This window comes from Aptenodytes patagonicus, chromosome Z, assembly GCF_965638725.1.
Source record: "Aptenodytes patagonicus chromosome Z, bAptPat1.pri.cur, whole genome shotgun sequence".
NCBI lineage: Eukaryota > Metazoa > Chordata > Aves > Sphenisciformes > Spheniscidae > Aptenodytes > Aptenodytes patagonicus.
In genome coordinates this window covers 11,370,726-11,392,773 of record NC_134982.1, presented here as the reverse complement: position 1 = coordinate 11,392,773, position 22,048 = coordinate 11,370,726, and the positions used below count along the sequence as shown (strand labels likewise).

Here is a 22,048-nt window from a genome sequence, read left to right as displayed (position 1 = left end):
GAAGCCGGGGACCCACCGCCAGCGGGCGGCAGGAAGCTCGTGCCAAATATTTTGACAAGGGGCACTTAGGAGCAGCCGAGACAAAATCCTTCCTGGCACAGAGGCCAGTGCAAACAGCGCCAGTGTGTGTCCCCTCCGCTCCCCCTGGCAGGCACGGTCCCAGCCCGCGGCCAAGAAGGTTTTGTCCTCCCAACCCCGGGCATCCCTAATTCCTGGCATGGGGGAGCAGGGGTTGTGGGAAACTGTTTAGACTGGACTTGGACTTCTTTAATTGTGGGGCTGGTTTTGTCATGTCAAGGAGGATAAACAAACCTCAGGAGAGCATGAGGAGGCTGTGCTGCCATCCGCCCGGGACACGGGATGCTGGCACGGCATGCAGCCTTCGGCATTTGTGCTAGACAAGGACGGGGAGGGTTTCCCAGGAAGCTGCCAAGCCCCAAAGGCCTTTTCCCACTTCTCCTCCAGCCCGGCAGCTGCTGGGATGGGGCAGGGGGTAAGAGCTGGGTTGCCCCCCTGCCCCATCCCACGAGCTCATCCCCAGTCCCGCTGCAGGAGGGGATGCACAGGCAGCCTTTGGGCTTGTTTCACACCTAGGTCCAAAGCTTGGGACCTCCCCAGGTGCTCGCCAAGGGGGTCCTTGCACCTGGGAGCACCCTCTCTCTGATGGATGCTCCATCCCTGGCTCTGGCTGGTCACCGGCAACCCCAGGACTCCCCCACCTCTGCCCCGGGGAGTGGGCTGGCGAGGGGGCAACCACCTTCTCCCCTTCTTGGTGCTCTCATACCATGTGATGCTCCCGCCACGACTCAGGTGAAGAGTGAAGCTATGAGCTCTCCACAGAACCCAACCCAGCATGAGCTCATCGGTCGCTGGGGTCAAGCATGGGGCCACGTCCCTTCAGGTGCCGGCGAGGACGTGCCATGGGACATGGGACCCTGCAAGTGCTGGCCACCTCCCGGGCCTGCTCTTCCCTCGGGCAGGGGCTTCACAGGCCACAGCATCGGCGAAGCCAGGGAAGAGCCGCCGGCGCTGCAGTCCTGTGCCACGGCACCTAATAAATGCCACGTGCCGCTCCGCCCGCCCCACCGCTGCACACTCCCCACCGCCCCCAGCTCCCCCGCGCGAAGAGGGGGGGCTGCAAGGATGGGAGAGGGGATATTTTTATTGTTTCTGACACCGGCTGCCCCAGATTATCATATTTTATGCAGCGAGCCAAAGAAGCATCACTCTGCTATGCTGCAGCTGGGCAGGCTGCCCAGCCCAGCAAGGGGAAGGACGGGAGGAATGCAGCGGGGCGCGGGTGCATGCACGCATGGGTGCGAGCGTGCGAGTGCGTGCACACGCGGGCCACGGGGCACCACTTCATTCAGCCCTTCCTGTTGTGGCACGGCAGCGTGCATCCCGCCGGACGGGACAGAAAGGTCACCCACTGCCTGCAAATGCGTTTGTTTTTCTAGTCCGGCTCCTAATTCAATTAGGACTAATTGCATTTGGGAGCGTGGCGGGGTTTTTGGGTGGGTTTTTTTTTTTGGCCTTCTCCTTAAAAAGCAGGGATGGCAATTTGCATATAGTTACCCAGCATGCCTTTCCAGCTCCCAGCCAGGCCAAGACCCAAAATCTGGGCACAGGCAGCAAAGTTCGTCCGTTGAGTTTTCCCAGCCGCGAACAAACAGCTCGGCACGGAAAGGCGGCGATTGGAGAGCATGCGTGCCTCATGAAACAAAGCCGGATTTCGATGAATGAGGCATTCTCTCAATCTGGTTGACCCTGTCTGCAGTGGTCCCTTCCCACGGCTTTCAGGAACTGGGGGGTGATGCTTGGCTGTGAAGCCCCCCCAGAGCCATTACACCTACCCAGCCCCCAGCACTGCGGGCATGTGGGGAAAAATCAACCACATCCACAGCAATAAACCCAACGGCTTTGGGGTGCATGTCCCGATGCTGGAACATCAGCAGCCACATGCTTAAATTTATTAGCTCCATCCCTGCCATAGGTTTGGTGCAGGTTAATGTAGTCCTGCCCCAGGCCCCGCTTGGGCACAGCCTTGGGGCTGACCTTGCATGGGGCCGTCCCCGAGGGGCAGGAGGACGTTTGGAGGGTGAGAGGGATGAATCGCAGGGGCGGGCGCTGGTCCCTGCCAGCTGGCCCTGGTGCCAGGGAACAGTCACAGTCATGTTTAACTTGCTGATCTCGAAATAGCCTCAGTTTACATGGCCGCGGGAAGGGATTGTATAAGTTCATAGGGGAAAAATCCATCAAAAGGGCTTTTAAAAAAAAAAAAAGCCCTGCGTCACAGATCGCTGGACACAAGCAGGGAAATATCTGCACGCGCTGACCCCAAGCCCGTGCTTCTCCATCAGCATCCGTGCCAGTGGCAGGAGAACTGGCCCGACCGGCAGCACCCTGCTCCGAGGCAGAGGCATCCTCGCTGCCGGCTGCCAGAGCCAGCCAAACCTCTGTTTTCCCGAGCCAGCGTGTCGGCAGTGCCCTCCTACAGTTTCTCCCACCAAACCAACATAGGGAGGCAGCCAGGCAGACACCGGTCCCTGGCACTGCCTTCCTCTACTGTTTAGCCCGTGCCCATCACGGGATGCTCACGCCTGCCCTGGTGCTCCATCCCTCTCCTGGGGAGCTGGAGGTGCACATCTTACATGGAGAGGTTGTTACCTTCTTTGTTTCTTCTTTATTTTGGATGGGTGAAAAAGACAAAAAGTTATAAAAACAAAACAAAAAAAAGATGCAAACTGCAGTCCAACCCTCCGGTTGCAGCTGGAGCCCAGCTGGGAGGAATGGGACTTCTAAGGCAGAAAAAAGGGAGGCTCTGATTATTTATTAGTGGCCAATGTTTGATTGTTTGCTAATCAGGCCAGAGAACACACTCAGGCTCTCCCGGCCTTCCCGCTCACATGTGGTTCCTGTTGCTTTGCCCCTTCCCCCCTCCCTCTCTCTGGTTTTGCTTTGTTTGTTTTTCTGTTAATTTGGTTGTTTTTCCATGTTGTTTTCCGTCAAACCGCATGTTTTTTTCCCTTTCTCTCACCAGCCACTTCAGTGACAGACACAGAGGAAGGAGGCCAGCCCAGAGCCGCTTGCCCTCTGCCAGTCCCTTTCCCACCATCACCTGGGAGGCAGCAATGCCCATGGGGCAGGGCTGGGTCTGGCACTGGGCTACGAGCCCCCATGCCACCAATGCGACGCGGAAGGTAACTCCACTGCCTGCATCCTGACCTGTGTCCCTGCTGCTGGAGGGGATTTTGCTGTATTTTCTCTCTCACGCAGACCCCATCCCTGCGGGCATCCCAGCCCACCTGGCAGCAGCCCCCATTAGGCAGTGGGCAGCAGCACAGCCCGTGTTGTTTGGGCATCCCCAAAGCTGGGCAGAGGGGCAAAAGGAGAGGGGCAAATGGGCAGAGCTGCCGAGTCAGGATGGAGATAAGCAGGTTAGAAAGGCACAGAGGGATGGGAGCAGAAGGATGGACGCCCGCCCTGGCTGCCTCCCTCCCTCCCCTCTTTGCACACAAGGCCTCCCCGCTCCCATGTGCGCTCTCCGGCTTCTGGCAGCCTTTCTGCCGCGCGTTTCCACTCCTCTCTGGCCCATTAGCAGTATTTTTATAACATTCTGTAATGCACAGAGCCATGTGCCAAACCTCAAGAGCGCATTATTTCCCAACGTCTTTGTTATATCCATCCCCGGGCCCTCCAGCCGTGCGTTACCAAATGCAGAGCTATGGCTCGTGGGGGCAGCCGGGAGCCTGGCACTGTGCTCCCGGTACCTGGAGCCTTCCCCTCCCTCCTGCCTGCTCCCAGTGCTCAGCCCCGGGCTCAGCTCCGGGATGCCTGGCACACAAAAAGCCCCCGCCCCATCGCCTGCTGCTTCTGGACATGCTCGGGCATCTGCTGCTCTCCAGGCTGCGGGACAGATGATCCACTGGAGATAAACACAGAGCATCCTGGTTGCTCTTCTGTGCTTCACCCCATGCTCAGCTGCCTGAAAAAAGGAGGCAGAGCAACATGTCGCTGCTCGAAGTCCCCTGGAAGATGCTGCCCTGGAGAAGTGCCACCTTCCCCTGGGCTGGTTTATGGTTAGGATGATTAATGCCCTGGAGATGGGTGATCTGGGACCTTTAGGGATAAGCAAGCCTGTGGGCCCTTCCTCCTCTCCGAGGTGGGCTCTCCATCTCTGGATGCATACTGCCCTCATTGCATGTGCACTGGTGTCCCCATCGCTGCAGGACACAAGACAGCCCAGTTTCCCCCAGCCATCTGCGCTCCCCTGGGTGCTACTGGGCTCCTGGATGCGTCCCCCATGATGTGGACCCGGGTGTCAGACCCCACCCCAAGGACCAGCTGAGCTACCCCTGTCCTCCTGCCCACCTACTGAAGCGCATCGATGAGACACCTTCTTTATCCTTCTTTATGCAGCATGCTGACCCCTCCAGCGTGACATCCCCACTCCAGAAATCCTGGGGTCCCTCTGCAGCCACTGGCACGTCCCACTGGAGCTCCCTGCTCCTTCTGGGCCAGAGCCATTACGGGAAACACCACTGAGAGTGGTCCGAAGGCTGATGCTGAAGTTCCCCCATCCCTCCCAGCAGCTCTCCTTTCATCACAATCTGATCCCCTTTAGCCATTTCCTAAGCCATGTTCCAACTCTCATACTAATCCACATTTTCTCTGGTTTAACTCATAATTTCCCATGTGGCATCATAGCAAATACTTCACTGAAGTCAAGACAGATTACATTGACCACATTTCTGGGCTTAGGAAATCAGTTCCCTTATCAAAGAGAGCTATCAGGTTAATCTGGTGTGATATATCCCTGGCAAGTCCCACTTACATTTGTCTACCATTTTCCATTTGTCTCCACATCTTTAATTGCTCCCTCTTCCAAGTGCGCCCCGCGGCCCCGCTGTGCTGTGGGGTCAGGCTGTCTGATTGGGATTTTTCCTTCTCTCAAGCACAGGAGACACATCACCTCTCCCCGTGGCACTGGGTACTGCCAATAACCTCTCAGCTGCTAATGAGCCTTGCTATGAACAGGAGATGTCCTCACCTGGGAATGAGGTGCTCCCCAAGCCTTCAATGCGTTGTTTTCTTTGAAGGTGCCTCCACAGCGGAGGACCGTCTCCAGGTTTTATCCTCCCTCTCCTCCCCCAGCCTGCGCTGCCCTCGCTCTCAGCATCGCTGCTTAGACCCGTCGGGGTTCATTCGGTACTGGGCTCTGCCGAGTTTACCTTTAATCTCCCCTGAAACCTGGCTGCATAGCCAGCTCCGCTCTTCTCTTCTTGTTTGCTCTGCAGCTAACCCCTCTTTTCATTTCCTCTGCAAGGTCTCGCTCAGCTTGACTTCTGGCAGGTCTCCCTTTATCCCTGTGCTCACCGACCCCCATGACGGAGCTTGCTTTGCTAATTGACACCCTTTCCCGGTCCTCACTGCACTGTGCTCCCTCCCCACATCCTTCCTGCAGCGTTGTCTGCCTGGGAGTGCCCCTGCCTCGCTTGGGGAGCATGCTCCAGGTACTAACAAGATCCCCAGATCTGTGCAGCCCCCAGACCCTCACTCCTGCTGCTGTCTCTTTTTTGTTGCCCCAGTAAGAGGGGAAAATGCAGGCACAGGCCTGTTTTCATTTAACTTCCTGTCCAGTTGAAATGAAACGAGTCCAAGATCTCTCAGATCCCAGGTTTGGGTGCCCAAAATCCCAGGTCTGTGATCCCTCAGATCCCACGTGAGGGCTCCAGCTGCACCCAGTTGCAGCAGGGATGCTGCCACAAGGCCATGCTGCAAACCTCCTGCGAGCAGCCCATCACCATCTCCACCTCCACCTCCATCCCCATGCCCACGTACATACCCATCTCCACCTCCATCCCCATCCCCTCCTGGGATGCTCCCAAACCCACAGCAGCCCGTGCACCTCCAGGGAATCAATCATGCCCCGCAGAGGTGAGAAAGTTGGGGGGGGTTGCAGGCAGGGGTTGGGGGTGGCAGCACTGGGAAAAGAAACCTCGTGGAGAACATGAAATTAAAATCCAGGCAATTAAATTAATTACCACTAAAAGCATCTCACCTGATTAGTTCCTTGCATACTTAATTGCATTAACAACACCGGGCATTTGCTTATTTATTTGTCGCCCTCTCTCCCGGGGCTGGTGGCCCCTGTGGTGTCTGACTGGGCTCCTCAGCTGTCTGGTGCTCACGGGGACTGTGAGCCGCCAGCAAATGGGAACACGCAGTAATAGGAAACAGCAGTATTTGGGCTCTAATGCTGAGCAATTCCCACGGGTCCCTGAGTGGATTGACAGGGATTACTATTAGCGAGGTGCTTAGCAGATGGAAGAGCCGTTGCAAAGTCACTGTGATGCCACAGCTGCAGAGGAGGCAGTTGGAGGCTGCAGCCCCCTCCCTTTCTCCAGACCTGGGCTGCAGCCCCCCATGCACTGGCACAGCCTGGGACCTCTCCCCAGATGGGATCTGGCGAGCACATGCCCAAGAAGAGGAGCCACACAGCCTCCTGCTGCTGCCTGCGCTGCACCCAGCTCCTGCCTGCCCTGCCTCCGAACTACCCGTAAGCACCTCCTCACCCTGACAGCGTGGCTGAGAGGCCCCTGACTCATCTGCCACTGCCTTTTTGTCTGCTGTGCTCCCAGCCCTGAAACCTACTCACTGCTGTACTCCCCACCCTATGCTGACTGCTCCCCCCTTGCCTGCTTCTCACGTTGCCTTTCAGCTTCTTACAGCACCCCTTCCCCTTGGCCCATGTGCCAGGATCCCTCCCAGCAGACCCCATGAGTTGGACACCATGCAGCATCCCTGAAACTTGGATTTTCTTCCACAGGTGCAGTGAGCCCCTCCTGCCTGATTTGCAGGGCTTACGCCGGTCACGGTTGGCCCTCCTGTGATCCTCTGCCCCTGGACCACGGTCTAGGATGGAAACGCCACCCTGGCTCTGATGCAAGGTGCGGAAGGTGAGACAAGGAGCAAAGAAAAGCTCTACTGTGTCCTCCAAACCTGGGAACATACGGCCACCTACACGACGCGTCCCCAGCTGGTGGGGCTCCCAGCTGGTGCCTCGCAGCATCCTCCGCAGCAGTTACCATCCCACAGCCAGCTACGCCAGCTGGTGCTGCCAGACACCCACTGCTGCCGGTTGCAGACGCCGTACTGTGAAACACGCCGTTGCTATCAGCTGTACAAACACAGCAGCCCACCAAACACACAGCTGCTATCAGCTCTCAGCACTGTGTGAAATATAGCACAACTCTTATCTCCTGCACCGAGACCTGTGAATCAGCACATCTCGTGCTTAAGATATGCAAAATCCTGGGAAACCTGTAGCTGTCCTCCAACATGCCTGCACACAGGGGCTCTGCAAACACACAGCAACTGCCACCACCTTTTGGCTGCTCCTCTGAAACAACCATGTTGCAGTAACCCCAGCCAGGACTTCTCCTTCCCAGCTGCAATCCCCTCCGACAGCTCAGCCCCAACTCTTTCCACCTGCAGAGGCGGTGGTCGTGGCACTGGGCTGGATGGAGAAACAACATCCCTTCCCAAATTTTTTCTCGGGCATCATTTAATCTACCGGCTTTGATGCAAAGTTTGGGGCAGGAGAGGCTGATTCCAGCATCCTGCTACTGGCATTAGTACACCATGGAGAGCTCGTATGGTGGGGTGCAGCAGGCAACCGTATGTATGGACAGTACAGGGGTTGGCATGGCAGGAGGGGGCTGCAAGTGGTCAACATGGGAGCAGAGAGCATGGCTCTGTCCCCTGCAGTGTCACACGCCAGGGTACTCACTTCCCACCCTCAGGTAGGTCTGGTATTTGAGGTGCCAGGAGGAGCCCTCGTAGCAGGAGTACTGGCCGCTCTGCGTCAGGTCGACTTTCTTCAGGATCAGGTAGGACCCGTTCAGGTGGGACTCATCAATGTCGGTGCCATTGGCCGTCCAGGTCACAGCTGCGTCCCAGTCCATGGAGCCACACTTCATGGTCACATCTGCGCCTACCCGCTCATACTGGATGTGGCTGTCTGTGGGGAGGAAGAGGAGAAAACCAGGTGAGCTCGGAGCCCGGTGGGCAGGGCTGCCTTGGAAATAATATCTTACCATCACTTGTAAGGGAAGCGAGGGAAGGACTGGGGCATGGACTGACACTGTGTTCGGGGCCAGGGAAGCCCAAGTTCTCCTCCTGGCTCTGATAATGATTAATTTTAACCTTAGACCAGAGTGAATCAGCTGGCAAGGACCAGGGGATCCGGACTGATGGACCACCTCCGTCTCACAAGATGCTTTTCTCTGACCTTTACCTTAGAGGAGACATGTCAGGGCTGCACCAGCCAAATGCCCCACAGCACAGACAGGTGCTCGCACCAGCAAGTCATTGCCACTCTTGTATCTACGTGGCTTGTTGCAGGATGCAAACCAAACGCACACATCAGAAATTCCCAGCAGAGAGGTGACAGAGCCCCAGGACTTGTCACCAGCAAACTCAAGTTATTTACTAGCAGGCAGCTGTCCTTGCAATTCCCTGCCCAGGAAATCGGATGGAAGGACTGCAACCTAACCGTGCCATGCTTTGGAAAGGGGCAGCTGCTTGGTGCATACTGTGTTGTTTGTCTCCCTGCCTGGCTTTTCTTCTCTCTCTACAATAACATGATGCCTTGCTGAGCTGTTTGATTTAGCATCTTGCGAGTGGGGCAACACAGCTCATTGGGCACCAGCTGCCTAATTGAATTTTCTCAGGTTTCTGGACAGGAGCTCGAGCTGACATTCATTAATGATCCTTAGCAACTGAATCTTTCCCGTGTTGCTACAGTGGCTGTGCTGAGCTGTGCGTGCAAGGATAAAACCGCGTGTGTGTGTGCGTACGACATGGGGTGAAGCAGGACAGGGGGATGAGCAGAGGGTGAGGTTCCTTCCAGGCTTCATTCAAGCCTTTGTGCGCAGACAAGGGCTGTTCGGTTCTCAAAATACTCCTGGGTTTCAAAACCTCATTTGACAAGGTTCCTCCCAAGGAAACCAAGCAGCCCTGATACATGAGGGAAGTCCTTGCAAGGATTTAGAGCAGCTAAAGGTCAGGAGACCAAAGGTGAGAACAAGCGATCGGACATGGCAGTAGAAGACGTCACTGGTGAAGTTCGATGTAGATCAGAGCTGGATCAGAGCTGCCCAACACCCTCATAACTCACGGGGAAAAGGGGGTCGAGGCAGTGAGAGGAGACAGCGTGCTGCTGAGGCCGTCAGGGCAGCCAAATTACAGCTGGGTGCAAAAGCGTTGCAGAAGGACATCAGGGTACAGACCCACCCGTGGTAACACTGTGTTGAGAAATGCACAGGGATGCACACAAGGAAAATCAAGCCTTGCTTCCCCTACCACGCCTGGCTCCAAATGAGCTGCAGCCTCCATGGAAACGTATCTTGGAGTTACTGTGCTCACTTCCCCGAAAACATCAGCTCAGTGGCGATGGAAAACGCAAACTCAACGCTAGGATTTATTCAGAAAGGGATTGAGAGGAAAATGGAAAGCACTGTACCCTAAAAACCACGCACAAATCTGTCCCCGTGCCATTAGGAGTACAGTTCAGCTGAAAATGGAGCAGAGAGAGAGAAAACAGGGAAGAGCAAAGTCTGGAAAGAGCCCCCGCATCAGGATGGCTTAACAGACTAGATCCCTTCATCCGTAAAAGGAGACAACTGAGCGGAGACGTGACAGACACTTAAGCAATGATGAGTGACACAGAGAGGACGAATAGAGACGGACCGCTCGCTCCTTCTCCTAATAAAATAATCAAGGGGCAGCAAATGAAAACAAGCAAAAGAAAGTGCTTTTTCGCACAACGTGTGATTAAATTACAGAAACCCATGTCCATCAGATGCTGTGGATGTCAACATTTTGGGGAAAATAGTGATTAAATGAATCCATAACAGAAGACACCACCCAGGGCGGTAAAACACTGAGCTGCCTGGTGAGCCCGGGGAGGCTGCAGGCAGCTGGTGGTGGGGAGGGATGGGAGAAGCACCTCCCATGCTTGTCCTGCTCTTTTCTCCCTCTCTAGACATCAGCTCCTGGGTCCTGTTGATAGGTGGGACCACATGGGCATGATCCAGCCATTCCTTGTGTGAAAGCCCACGGCCTGAGCCCATTTGCAAAGGAGAGAGCCCCAGGGTGACGCGGGCCCTGGGGGAGACCCTGGCAGCTCTGAGTCCTCCTGCAAATGGTCTGTCAGGACACCTACTTCAGAGAGGGAAGCAGCACCTTTGGGGATGCTTTCCCTGCTGGGAAAGGGGGTGCTAAGAACAGACAAGGAAAAATTGGGTTGTAGTAAGATGCTGGTGAGATGCCACAGAATCATCTCAGACACTAGCCAAGGGTGGGGACCTTTGAGAGACTGCACTAATCAGACAAGTATGTTTCAAGTGTCTTAAAAAAGCTTAGAGCATATACTGACAGGCAGAAAGAGGGAAGACCATCTAAGCTGAGGCATCTCTGTGAAGATGGGTAGCTGGAATGGGGCCAGATCATAGAATCATTGAGGTTGGAAAAGACATCTAAGATCATCAAGTCCAACCATCGACCCAACACCACCATGCCCACTAAACCATGTCCCTAAGTGCCTCATCTACACGTCTTTTAAATACCTCCAGGGATGGTGGCTCAACCACTTCCCTGGGCAGCCTCTTCCAATGTTTAACCACTCTTTCAGTAAAGAAATTTTTCCTCACGTCCAATATCTAAACCTCCCCTGGCGCAACTTGAGGCCATTTCCTCTTGTCCTATCGCTTGTTCCTTGGGAGAAGAGACCAACACCCACCTCGCTACAACCTCCTTTCAGGGAGTTGTAGAGAGCGATGAGGTCTCCCCTCAGCCTCCTTTTCTCCAGGCTAAACAACCCCAGTTCCCTCAGCCGCTCCTCATCAGACTTGTTCTCCAGACCCCTCACCAGCCTCGTTGCCCTTCTCTGGACACGCTCCAGCACCTCAACGTCCTTCTTGTAGTGAGGGGCCCAAAACTGAACACAGTATTCGAGGTGCGGCAATAGATAAACAAAACAAAAAGATAAACAGGCAGATAGGCAGAAGCATGGAAGAAGATGGACGGGTGGATGGAAGAATGAATGTGGGTGATCGCAGACAGACAGACAGCTGGATGGATGGGCACAGATGGGATGGAGGGAAGTGTATGAAGCTGAAAGGATGGATGACTATGCAAGTGGATGGATGGATGGATGGATGGATGGATGGATGGATGGATGGGCGGGCATACAGGGGATGCAGAGATGTGTAAGAGGATGGAGGGATAAGAGTATAAGCAGCTGGCTGGCTGGTGGTGTATGTGGGTGGGAGGGATGGGTGGATGGATGGGTGGGCTGGTGGAAGGAGGGGGGGATGGAAGGACCAATGAACAGCAGTGGGGTTGAATGGATGGTTGGCTGTTCGAATGGCTGTGGGGATGGATGGATGGATGGATGGATGGATGGATGGATGGATGGATGGATGGATGGACAGATCACTAGGCAGATGGGTGGATGGATAGTTATAGATAACAGAGCTAAAGTAAGAGTCCCAGCACCTTACTCAAGTTCTCCTCTAATTTCTTCTACTGAGTAAGGTAAAGACATTTTCTCTTCGCCCTTCCTGATGGCTCACAAAAGGCCATTGACTCTCCTGGCCTTACACTTGGGGATCTGGTCAGCAGAGACACTGGAGACGCTGTACCACCCACCAGCCTTGCGTGGAGAAAGGCTCATTGCAGCAATGGGCCCACAGACCTGCCTGCCTTGCCTGGCTCCTGCCTGCCCAGTGCCTGGCCCCCAGGAAGGCTTGACGGGGGCGGGAAGCTTTGGGGTGCCCAGCGCTGCTTCTCAGGACTGTGGCTGAGAGCTTGTCTGTAGCTGATGGCAGCAGAACTAAGCTGGGAAGGGGGAAAAGGCACCTTGAATTATTTCCTATTTGTCCTTAAGCACAGTGCAAACATGTTGGCACTCATCCAGAAGGGCTGAAGGAGCCATTCCTGGAAGACAGCTCTTTGAAAGCAATGCTCCTTTCCAAGGCAATGATTTAAGGCCCCTGGCGAAGGAGAAATCCAAAGCACAGTTTCGGAGGAGGCGTTTCTCCCAGACAGGTTTGGTGAGGCTCTTTCTGGAGCCGAGCCAGGTCCCCATGTCCCTCCTGCCCCATGCCAGCCATAAGAGTCCTACCCAACCACACTGCCATCTGAACACATGGCAGCCCCACTGGCAGGCGTCACCTCCATTTGAGAAGGGGCACCATGGGGACAATGCCCCCCCCAATGCTACAGCAGCCCTGTCTTGCACTGTGGACACCAGTTCTGCTTTAGGACGGGGATGGGCAAGGGTGACCAGAGCTCTTACTGGGAGCCTCCACTTCCTGCAGGCTGGGTATGGGCAAGACCTCCCTGCCCCCAGCCCACCCAGAGCCTCACATCTCTCTCAAGCAGGGAGGGGAGGGCGGTTTGTCCCCCCTCCTGGTCATCACGTCACTGGTAACACATGGGATCGATGGCTGAGATTGTGCCTGTGCTGCAGGGCCAGCCCTGCTGGATGGACATCAACTGGTGGCATGGGCAGAATGGGGGCCAACAGCCAGGGGCTGCAGCTCGGGAGGTTCAAGCTGGACATGGAGGAAAGTTTATTCTCCAGGAGGGTGGTACAGCCCTGGGACAGATACCCACAGAGCGGGGGGATCTCCATCCTTGTAGGTTGTCAGGGCTCTGTTGACAAAGCCATGGCTGATATGGTCTACTGTTGGGAATAGTCTTCTTCTGAGTGGGACATTGGACTTGACACCTATAAAGATTCCCCTCACCAACACTGCTGTGATCACTGGGTAGAGGTGAGTAGAAGTGATCCTTAGAGATGCTGCCCTGCCCCTACACCACCTTGCTTCTCCAAAGTATGCTGCTTTTGGGGTCAGGTAACAGCACAAGGGTGAAGCACACATGACAGAGAGGTTGTGATGCTGCACCCCCAACGAGCAATGTGTCTCTGAGCATCCAACCCCACCAAGGGCCACATCATCTGTTGCAGCACAGCACGCCAGCCAGGCACAGCATGGCTTACAACATAAAGTCCCAGAGCTGAAGAGGAGCCGTGGTGATGCATAATGAGGGCAGAAATTACAGCTTTACCCACAGCCCTGCAAAGCTGCAGTGGAGGGAAGACGGGAGCTGCCCGTGGGACAGACTCACACAGCTCTCAGTGGTGGACCTGGGGCAGCTCAGTGAAACAAGCTGTGAGCTGCTTTGCTGCCCTCCTAGCAATGATGAGTGACAACTTGATGGCACGATCTGTGCAACTGCAATGCAACGGGGACCAACAGGACAGCAGTCCAGGGGAGAGACACAGAAGGAAGATTAGACGAAGTGGGTGAGATGTGGGGTCCATGGGAACATGTTTGATGCTTCCCAAACCCATCCTGCTCAGCTGGAGCTCCTCAACAGAAACATCATCCTTGTTTTCCTTCTTAATGAATCTTGACCTGCATCAAGGCTGCAAGGACAACAACACAGGGAAATCCTGCAAACTCGAGGGCTGCGCTGGCATGCGCTGTGTTGGGAAGGAGCAATACTCCTCTTGGGACCCTCCTGGGGTCCCAGCATCTCCACTGGCTGCTGTCCCTCTGTTCCCACCAAGGCTCCCACCCTGCCAGCGTGGGCAGTGGGCAGCTGCCAGGGCAAGCGTGCCGCTGCGCACTGCCCTATGCAGCATGCATGGGGCTGCGCCACAGATGCAGCCCTGGCGTTCTGTGCCCAGATGCCCGAGGGGTCTTTTGAACAGTGAGTGGAGGAAGCAGAGAAGATGGTTTGCATTCCCGGCACCGGCGCTCACCGCAGCCCCTCGATGGGGCTCTTTGTGCCAGGGCCTGTTGCGAGCCGACCTCCAGCACGCACTCGCAGGGGCCAAAACCGTCCTCGCCGTCACAGCGATTTGCAGGCAGATGGAGCCAACTGTTCCCCCCGGAGCCCTCTGCCCAAATGTACCACAGGGTTGTGGCTGGCGTAAGCAGAGCGAGAGAAAAAGGAAGGCACGGAAGCATTTTTGGAGACAGACACAAGCACTCCTCCTCTGCAGGATGCAGAGCCTCTGGCTCTGCCCCTCTTTTGCAGATGGGGAAACTGAGGCAGTGAGAAAGGACATGTCCCCACTTCCCCTGACAGGAAGTGGAGCACTTCTGCAGCAGGACGGAGAATTACATATGTGCCTTCAAACAGAGGGGCCTTCACATCACCCCCGTTAGCCTTCATGCCTCCCTCCCAGAGCTAAGCAACTAGCCACGAAAAATCATCTCAGCAGCTAATTAGGTCTCTGTGTATGTATTCATAAATTATACATTTAATATTTACACAGTGCCGGGGCTGTGCCGAGAGCTTTCCAAACAGACGAACTGGCAAGGTCTTGCACCTTGCAACTTCCTGTGGTAAATGAAATGAATAAGCCCACAGGAGAAGAGCGGTGAGCCCCAGAGGGTGGGGAGGGTGAGGGGAAAGAGCCTGGCCAGCGTGGGGAGGGAAGGATGACGGCACTGATCCCCACCTTGGCTGGCCACCGCTGCAAGAGCTACAAGTGCCTCTGCTCAGCTCTGTCCCAGGTCGCCTTGCCTCCTTGCAGTGATGTCTCATGTGCCGGTGCCTGGGGAGGAGGTGGCTTGGCCATATCCCATCATCCTTCCTGCATGGAGGAGGACATTCCTGGCCATTGGGTTGTGCCAGTGGTGGCACAACGCTGTGGCTTCTCTCCCGCTCCTGCACCCATGCTGGCCGGCATGAGCATCACCGACCATGCCCAAGGGATGCTGGTGGCTCTGCTCCCATCTGCAGCTCCACAGCCCTGAGGTCTGCCCTTCTTGAGATGAAACAGCCTCTGGCACTGGAGAGGGTTTCCCGACACCAGCTTCCTGAAGCACACTCCATCCTTGACCTCCTCACATCTATTCCCTCCAGTGCTGCTTGGTCTTTGCACAGCTTTTGTTGTCAGCAGAAACCTTCCCTTCAAGGAGAAGAAATTTCATGGTTAAGGAGGCAGTTCTTTCACGAGTGATTTAAAACTAGATACATCTTTGTAAGGAAACAGGCGTAATTAAGTGTCATCGATGTAGCCAAAGATATGGACCGTTCCAAGTTAATTTTGTCCATTAATGAAGAATTGCAGCAAGCAGAGCCCGCGTTTGTTTGCTCTACTTTGGTAAATCCCTGGAGTCAGCAGCTTTGCTCTCTTGACAAGAAAAAATAATTAGCGAGAAACTTTAATTAAGAGATAACAGATGGGTGCTAAAGGACTTGTACTCAATCACTCCACGATAGCCTGGAAGCCTGGTTTACTTCAGGGGTGTTGTAAAGGAGGCACTTTCCCCCTCTGACATGCTCGGCTCAGGACAAGCTCCAGGGCAGGAGAGCCTCTTCTCTTGGCCTGGATGTGACCACAAAACATCCTCCCGTGAGGGGCAGCAAAGCCCTGCTGCCCCTGAAGAAGCTTTCCTCCAGCTTTGCAGCAGCCTTACCTTTCACCACTGCTCTGCAGCTGAGTGCACCTCCCTCTGCAGCTACACCCCAAACCCAGCTAGGGATGTCCATCATGGCATGAAAAGGGCCTTTGTGGCCCTTCTAGCCACTCAGCTGCAAGAGGCTGATGCTTCTTCCATGAAAATTAATGCACTACTGGGACTTTCTGAGGACGAAGGGACACTTTTGCAATCAAATATGCCATTGTCACAAATGATAATCCATGCCACAGGCTCCCTCCTGGACCCGATAGTCCAGCAGTGGGGAGGCGTGATGCCTACTCTGCTACCAGCTTGGCATGCCGTCCCTGGGACCAAACTCCAGGTGGCATAGTTGGGATGGCAGCATAGTCAGGATGGTGGCACTTGCACAGCTCGTGCACTGGGGCCAACAAGGCTTAAGCATAAGCACCCTCCTGGGGAGAAAACGCAGTGCTAAACCCAGTGGGAAACCACAGAACAGAGACCCACCACTGGAAGCAGAAGCAACACAAACTCGCAGCAGAAGCGAGGGCCAAGTCCTTGCTGCAGCACTGGCTCAGCCCCAAGGGATGCGGCAGCTACCCATGTCTTGTGGGCTGTGGTCCCACGCTGAGCCCTGGCTGGGAGACATGCAGCAGGATGGGGGAAGCTGCCTTAGCAGACGAGTAACGTCAGCGTCATTTTTCTGCTTGTATCACACCATCGGACTGGCTGAGCGAACAGCTTTGGCCCTGTCTGAGTGGGATCTCACCTGGGCAGAATGTGCCCTCCCTGTGCCAGGACAGGACTGCTATGTCCGTGTCTCGTACTGGTCTTGGTGCATTTCTGGCAGCCCCATGTTGGGACGGAGCCTCTCTCGCAGCTCTTTCGACCTGCCAAACCACATCAGCCTGGAGCATCGTGCTGGCAGTGCTCCTTGCTGCAAGCCAGAAGGGCTCCACATCAAAGGCAGCCTTGTTTCCCCACATGCCATCACACTCAGCTCTTGTTGGGAGTAGCAGGGGCTGTACAGCAGCGTGCTGCCCCAACACCAACTTGTCCCCGGCCACAGGGGACAAGCAAACCTGGGAACAGCAAGCAAGTCCATCCTGCCTTGGTAACAGGGTCTCTCCAGCCATGCATGGTTAGGAGACCCCAAAGAACCTGTCCTTTCCCATGGCTTCGGGATAGGACTGAGCTCTGCCAGAGGGTGCTAATGCTGGTGTGTACCCATCTGCAGTGGTTGCATACCTCGTCTTGTGTTGCCATATGCAGGACCAGGAGAAGATATGCCTCTGATGTTAATTCTGTTTTTCTGTTTCACCAGCTCTGCAGCAGAGAGGACTGGATGCTGTTGGGCTGGTGATCTTGGCTTTTTTTTTCCCAGGAGACTTTGCTCTTGCATCCCAGGAGGGGACCTGAGCTCATGTGTTGATCTGTTTTCCAGCAGGAGGCCTTGGTAAGACCTTCACTTGGATGTCCTAGCTCTTCTGGTCCAAAAATGCCTGTGTTCTGGAACTCCAAGTGCTCTCCTTGCCAGGACAGGCTTAGCTATGACACCATTTTCACCCTAAGGCAAAGGGAAGGCTGGATGGGACCTTGCCCGCTCAGCTTCCTTACAAACTCAACTTGAGATGGCTTGTCCTAAGGAAGAGCAGTTGCCTGGTGAAGCAGCAACTCCTCCAGCCCCCTGCATCTACATTGTGGCTGCCCCAGCACGTGGGGTGTTACAATATGGAGGGGAAGGTACTGGAGGACCAGAGGGAGATGAATGGCACTAACGGGAACCAGCACACAGCAGAAAAATCCCGCCGATATCCTCCAAGCCAGGCTCACTTGAGCCTTTGCCCTTGGCTGCCAGGTGACTGGTGTTAGCACCCCGGGTGAATTAAAGGCTTGTTTTCTGGTCCTGCTTTTTCATGCAGACAGGACAAATAACTCTAGGCTACAGAAGAGTGCTTAGATCAGGCTTTTCAATGCTGTTTAAGGAGAAATCAATATGCTTCAGAATTAGGTACCCAAATCACAGCCGTAAACACAAGAAAAGCTCATTGTGGTCCAGCCACAGCGCGAAGATGCCTGTATTTACTGAGCTTTGGGGACGGGGGGCAGTGCTGGATAGAGACATCGGGGCGCCTCGCACCCCACTGACCGCAGCCTGCCTTTTAAGCCCGGTGCGCAGTGTACACTTCCCCATCACTGTTTGCCAATGCCCACATGCCCGCCCTCAAATAACAGCATTCCTCCGCACGAATACACCGGGGGAGACCGCTATTTGTTCACATAACAATACGGCTCCCGCTTCACCCAGCTCAAGGCTGCAGATTAGCATCAAGCATTGTGCAATATTTTTTTTATTAGCACAGAGTTATGGAAGTCAGAGGCGTAAAAGACCTGTTGGGTCCCACTCAGTCCATCCTCCTTCTGCCAAGACAGTATTGGTCCCTGCAGCATATTTACTATTTCTCCAGTCTAATTTTACATACTGTACAATCTGTGCAGTGCCAAGTTACGATCCCTGTGTGAGAAGCAGAGCTCTCAATTTCCAGGCTCTTGGGTGTGTAAAATCACAACCGTGATGTTAAATTAATTTTTTTTTTCCTTGCATTTAATCATTTAATAGCTCTAAAATTCAGCCCCTCAGGCTCTTTCTGTCTGTTGGCTTGGGTTTTGCCTGCTGTAGGCCAGTGGCTTGTCGCTTACAGATGCAATGCTCACACCCCTGGGTGGATCGGCAGCAGCTGGGCTTGAAGCTGGGACCGCTGCAACTAAACACATGAACTTCTGTGGCCCGAGGTTGGAAAAACTCCTCCACTTTCTTAACCACAGGTACAGGAGGTTCATCCTCCTCCTTATGACCCAGCCCCGGCAAGGAGGAGGGACAGGGCACACTGCATGTGGGGCCAGGACTCAAAGGCATCACCCACACTAGATTTAGAAATCAAAGCAGGCATGCAACCTGCTGCGCTGAGACATGGCGGGACAGGGCAGCACCAAAGTATTCCCAGTGATGTCCTGTGCCCTGGAATTCCCAAAGGAAACATCAATACTTTTTCTTCCATCCCTACATCCACCAGAGGTTAGACCCCAGGACTTGTTTCTTCCCAAGAGAGGGATTTCTTCCCCCTGCATCACCACCAAGACTTTTCTTTACGCACGTGGCTACGGGGTAACAGAGGAACTGAGCTGCTGTCAGCGCAGCATGGTGAACAGAGGGTGGGAAGAATAGATGCTGATAAAATGGGAAGCGTTTTCCCAAGTAATTTTTTTTTTTTTTTGACTCAGTCACCATCACTCACTTCTCCAAGTAACACTTGCACTTCTGGAGCCTGGTGATGATTTCAAAGCAATATTAATAAAAAGGCAACCATCTACTCTACCCATTAGGGGCTGTATTAACAATTAAGCCAAGGCCTCAGGATTTGCCTCAGTAATAATGAGATATCACATTTGCATTTCATTCCTTTCACTCCAAAGGATCCTCAAGCAAAGCCAAGCCTGGAAACAATCACCGGCGCACGCTGAGCCGTGGCACAGCTGTAGAGCTGCAGCCCGACAGTCACACAGAGCATCTGCTGGGTGCAAGCATTTCTGGGGTGAAAGATGGCAACATATCAGACTGATGGCACACTGGAAAGAGGGTTACTTCCACCAGAGACATCAAGATAAATCCCTGAGTATAGCTAAAGGAGCATTGCAGACCATGACAGGACACCAGGAGAGAGCTCCTGGATCTTGACCAGAGCTTGGAAGCAGGCTCCAGCTGGGGGTTAAATGAGGCTGGGTTTCTGGTTATGGGCTGGAAGGTGTATCTGGGCCACGGATGACACGACTGCAGGATCGTGGTCCCCAAATAGTTTCTGAGCAACTCACAGAGCACGTCTATAAGACAGCAGGAGACTGCAAGCACATGGTGCTTTGGGGCATGTGGATAGAGGCTTTGCATGCCTTGTGCAGATGCACACACATATCTCTACAAAGCGCAACGCAGAAGCTCATACCTCGGAAAACAAAGCCTTAAGATGAGGATGGTAAGCTGGGAGCTTTCAGCTGGGTTTCCCATTCCCGGCAGCAGCACAGAGTGCTTTCAGAGGAGGGTGCATGCAGCTCCTTAGAGGGTTGTGAACTAAGCCATCTCCTGCCTGGTCCTGCTCCCTTGTTGGTGCCTTGAAGCACCGGTGTCCAGCACCCTTTCCAAAACCCCTGAAGAAGATGACCTTCATTAAGCAACTGAGCATTTCCAAGCGGCCCCCATCGGCTGGCTGCTGGCAGAGGCCCCTTGGTTCATCACACAGAGCCCCTAACAACTGCACTGCAATTTCTATTCCATGCTTGCTGCCTCTCCGTTTCTGGAAACACCTCCTCACCTGCAGAGCCTTTCCAGCTTGTCTACCCAGCGCTATTCCCTCTCCATACCACTTTTATTGCCACCCCTCTGACTAAACTCTCAAAAGGAGAGAGCGGCGCTGTTTTCAGGCTCTGTGAAACAGGAGCTCATCCTGCCTTTGAGAGCATCTCCTAACCTCCAGTTACTGATGCTGCTGTTTCTGAGAGCCCTTAAGTTGGTGACGTTTTTTTTTTCTTCCCTGTGTTGGGGATGAGGAGCAAATGTTAGTTCAGGAGCAGACATTCATTCAGTATGATTTGAACTAATTGCCCATTATTTCCTAAATTTCAACACTTAAAAGCTTCCAGTGTCTTATTGCAAAACAACAGCTAAAAGGCCAGTTATGCTCATTGACTGAAATACAAATAAACGTGCCCGGCTCTCTGGAGAGCTCTTTTGTTTGAAGCAAAAGAAGATTTTAGGGAAGCATATTTTCTGAAAGTGAGATTATACAGAAGCTCACCATGTCTAGAGCTCCAGTTATCTGAAGGCACTACTGAATTACAACTATTATTAGCACAAGAGATACTTGAATTCTGGAATTTCTGTAAAACGTTTTGAATTCAGGTTCTGAAGCATTTAAAGGACTTGAGAAAATATCTTTGGCTCCAAGTCAGCAAAGCACTTAGGCAAGCCCTTAACTTTCAGCATGTGTTTAAGTACCTTGCTGACTTGGGGCTTTTAACCCCGGCAAAAAGAAAGCGAAGAGGAAAGAAAAGCCAAAGGAAAAAGTTCTGGTGTGCGTGGAAACATCCAGGCAAGCCGAAATAATACAGGAATCTCCTCTGGAAAGCAAGAAAATGAAAAATAATAGTGACTTGCTTTAAAATTAAACACTAGAGGAAGCTTTCTGAAGAGGGGAGAGAGACTCCCAGAACAAATGGAGTATTTCAATGTAGCCTAACGCTGGCTTCACTCTCCTGCCTCTTCAGCATGCTGAAATTATTTATTGCTGGAAAAAAAACCAACCCCAACCCCAAAACCTGCTTCCCCCTCCCACTTCCAGACTAAGCGTGATGGGAGAGAGAAAAATCTTGGCTTTGGCAGTGAAAAAACATCTCTGAAATGAGTCGGCTGTGAGAGGCTGTCTCCATCAGGAGGGACGAAGAGAAGAAGGGATGAGGGAGTGAATGGTAGTAAGGAGGAGGAGGAAATTGCCCACAGGCAGGAGCCTGCAAACAACCACACACACTGCCTGCAGGAGGGGGAATACGAGAAAGCCCGTAAGGAGAGAAAATCAGTGCAAATCTATGCACGCACGGAAAGCAGCTACAGGCAGCAAGCAGCTCTTCCCCTACCTCCGGCTTGAGGCCATGAATAGAAAACAAACTGAAGCAGAGCAAAAAGAGGATGCTCTGCAGCCCACCCAGGAAGAGTGGCTGCTGGCCCGTGGGAGACCGCGACAGGGAGAGCGGCCGCCTGTGTGGGGACGGGCAGGAGAAGATGCTCCGGCTCCTCCGGGCTCCGGCGCTTGCAGCCCCCCGCAGCTATGGCACAGCCGGGTCAAGCTCAGGTTGCCATGAAGTTGGAAACGCTGCTCTGGACCCATCAGGGCAAAAGCCCAAACTTCCAAAAATTCTCCTTTAAAGAGAGGGGAAAGAAAAAAAAGAAAAAAAAAAAAAAAAAAGAGGAAGGTTCTTTCATTCAGAAGGAAACCAAAGGGTTTCATGTCTTTTAGGTTTTTTTCAAAACTGCAGTTTTTTTCAAAAACTGTGTTGTACAAAAGGCTTTGCAACCCTTTTTGGGGGTCAGGGAGCGCCAATTTAAAGTGAAGAGCCTAACCATTTCTGAAAAATACCAGAAAGACATACTGCAGCCCTTCACCTCATCCCGCAACTCCCCCCCTGCACCCCCAACAGAGAAATATGATTTTGTAAAACATACGGATGTTGACAGGACTTCATTTTCCAATGGAAAATGGCTCCCCTGAGGATTTTCCCCGTCAGCTCTGCTCGAGACAGATTGGCAGCAAGCGCTTCGCTTCCCAACGGAGATGCCCCTCATGGGTAGCACAGAGTCCCGGTGCAGGGGATGGAGGCAGCTCTTCCCCAGCACTCACGCTACTGCACTGCCTGCAGCCCCCTGAGGACGGGCACCCTGTCACCCACTGCTCTGTGTGGGCACCCAGCAAAAGGCAGCTCCCGCCTTAACGAGCTGACAACTCAAACAGATGAGACAAACAAGGGAAGCA

At 53.8% G+C, this 22,048-nt stretch overlaps 1 protein-coding gene across 2 annotated transcripts in view; it reads right to left on the bottom strand.

Annotated features, from left to right (window-relative positions):
- The window catches only part of CNTFR (ciliary neurotrophic factor receptor), a 212,414-nt gene that overhangs the window by 52,817 nt on the left and 137,549 nt on the right, over window positions 1-22,048 (bottom strand). For both annotated transcript variants that reach the window (XM_076361926.1, XM_076361927.1), the window contains one exon: window positions 7,793-8,023. In XM_076361926.1, the coding sequence (XP_076218041.1) occupies window positions 7,793-8,023 (231 nt within the window). The remainder of the gene's footprint in view (window positions 1-7,792; window positions 8,024-22,048) is intronic.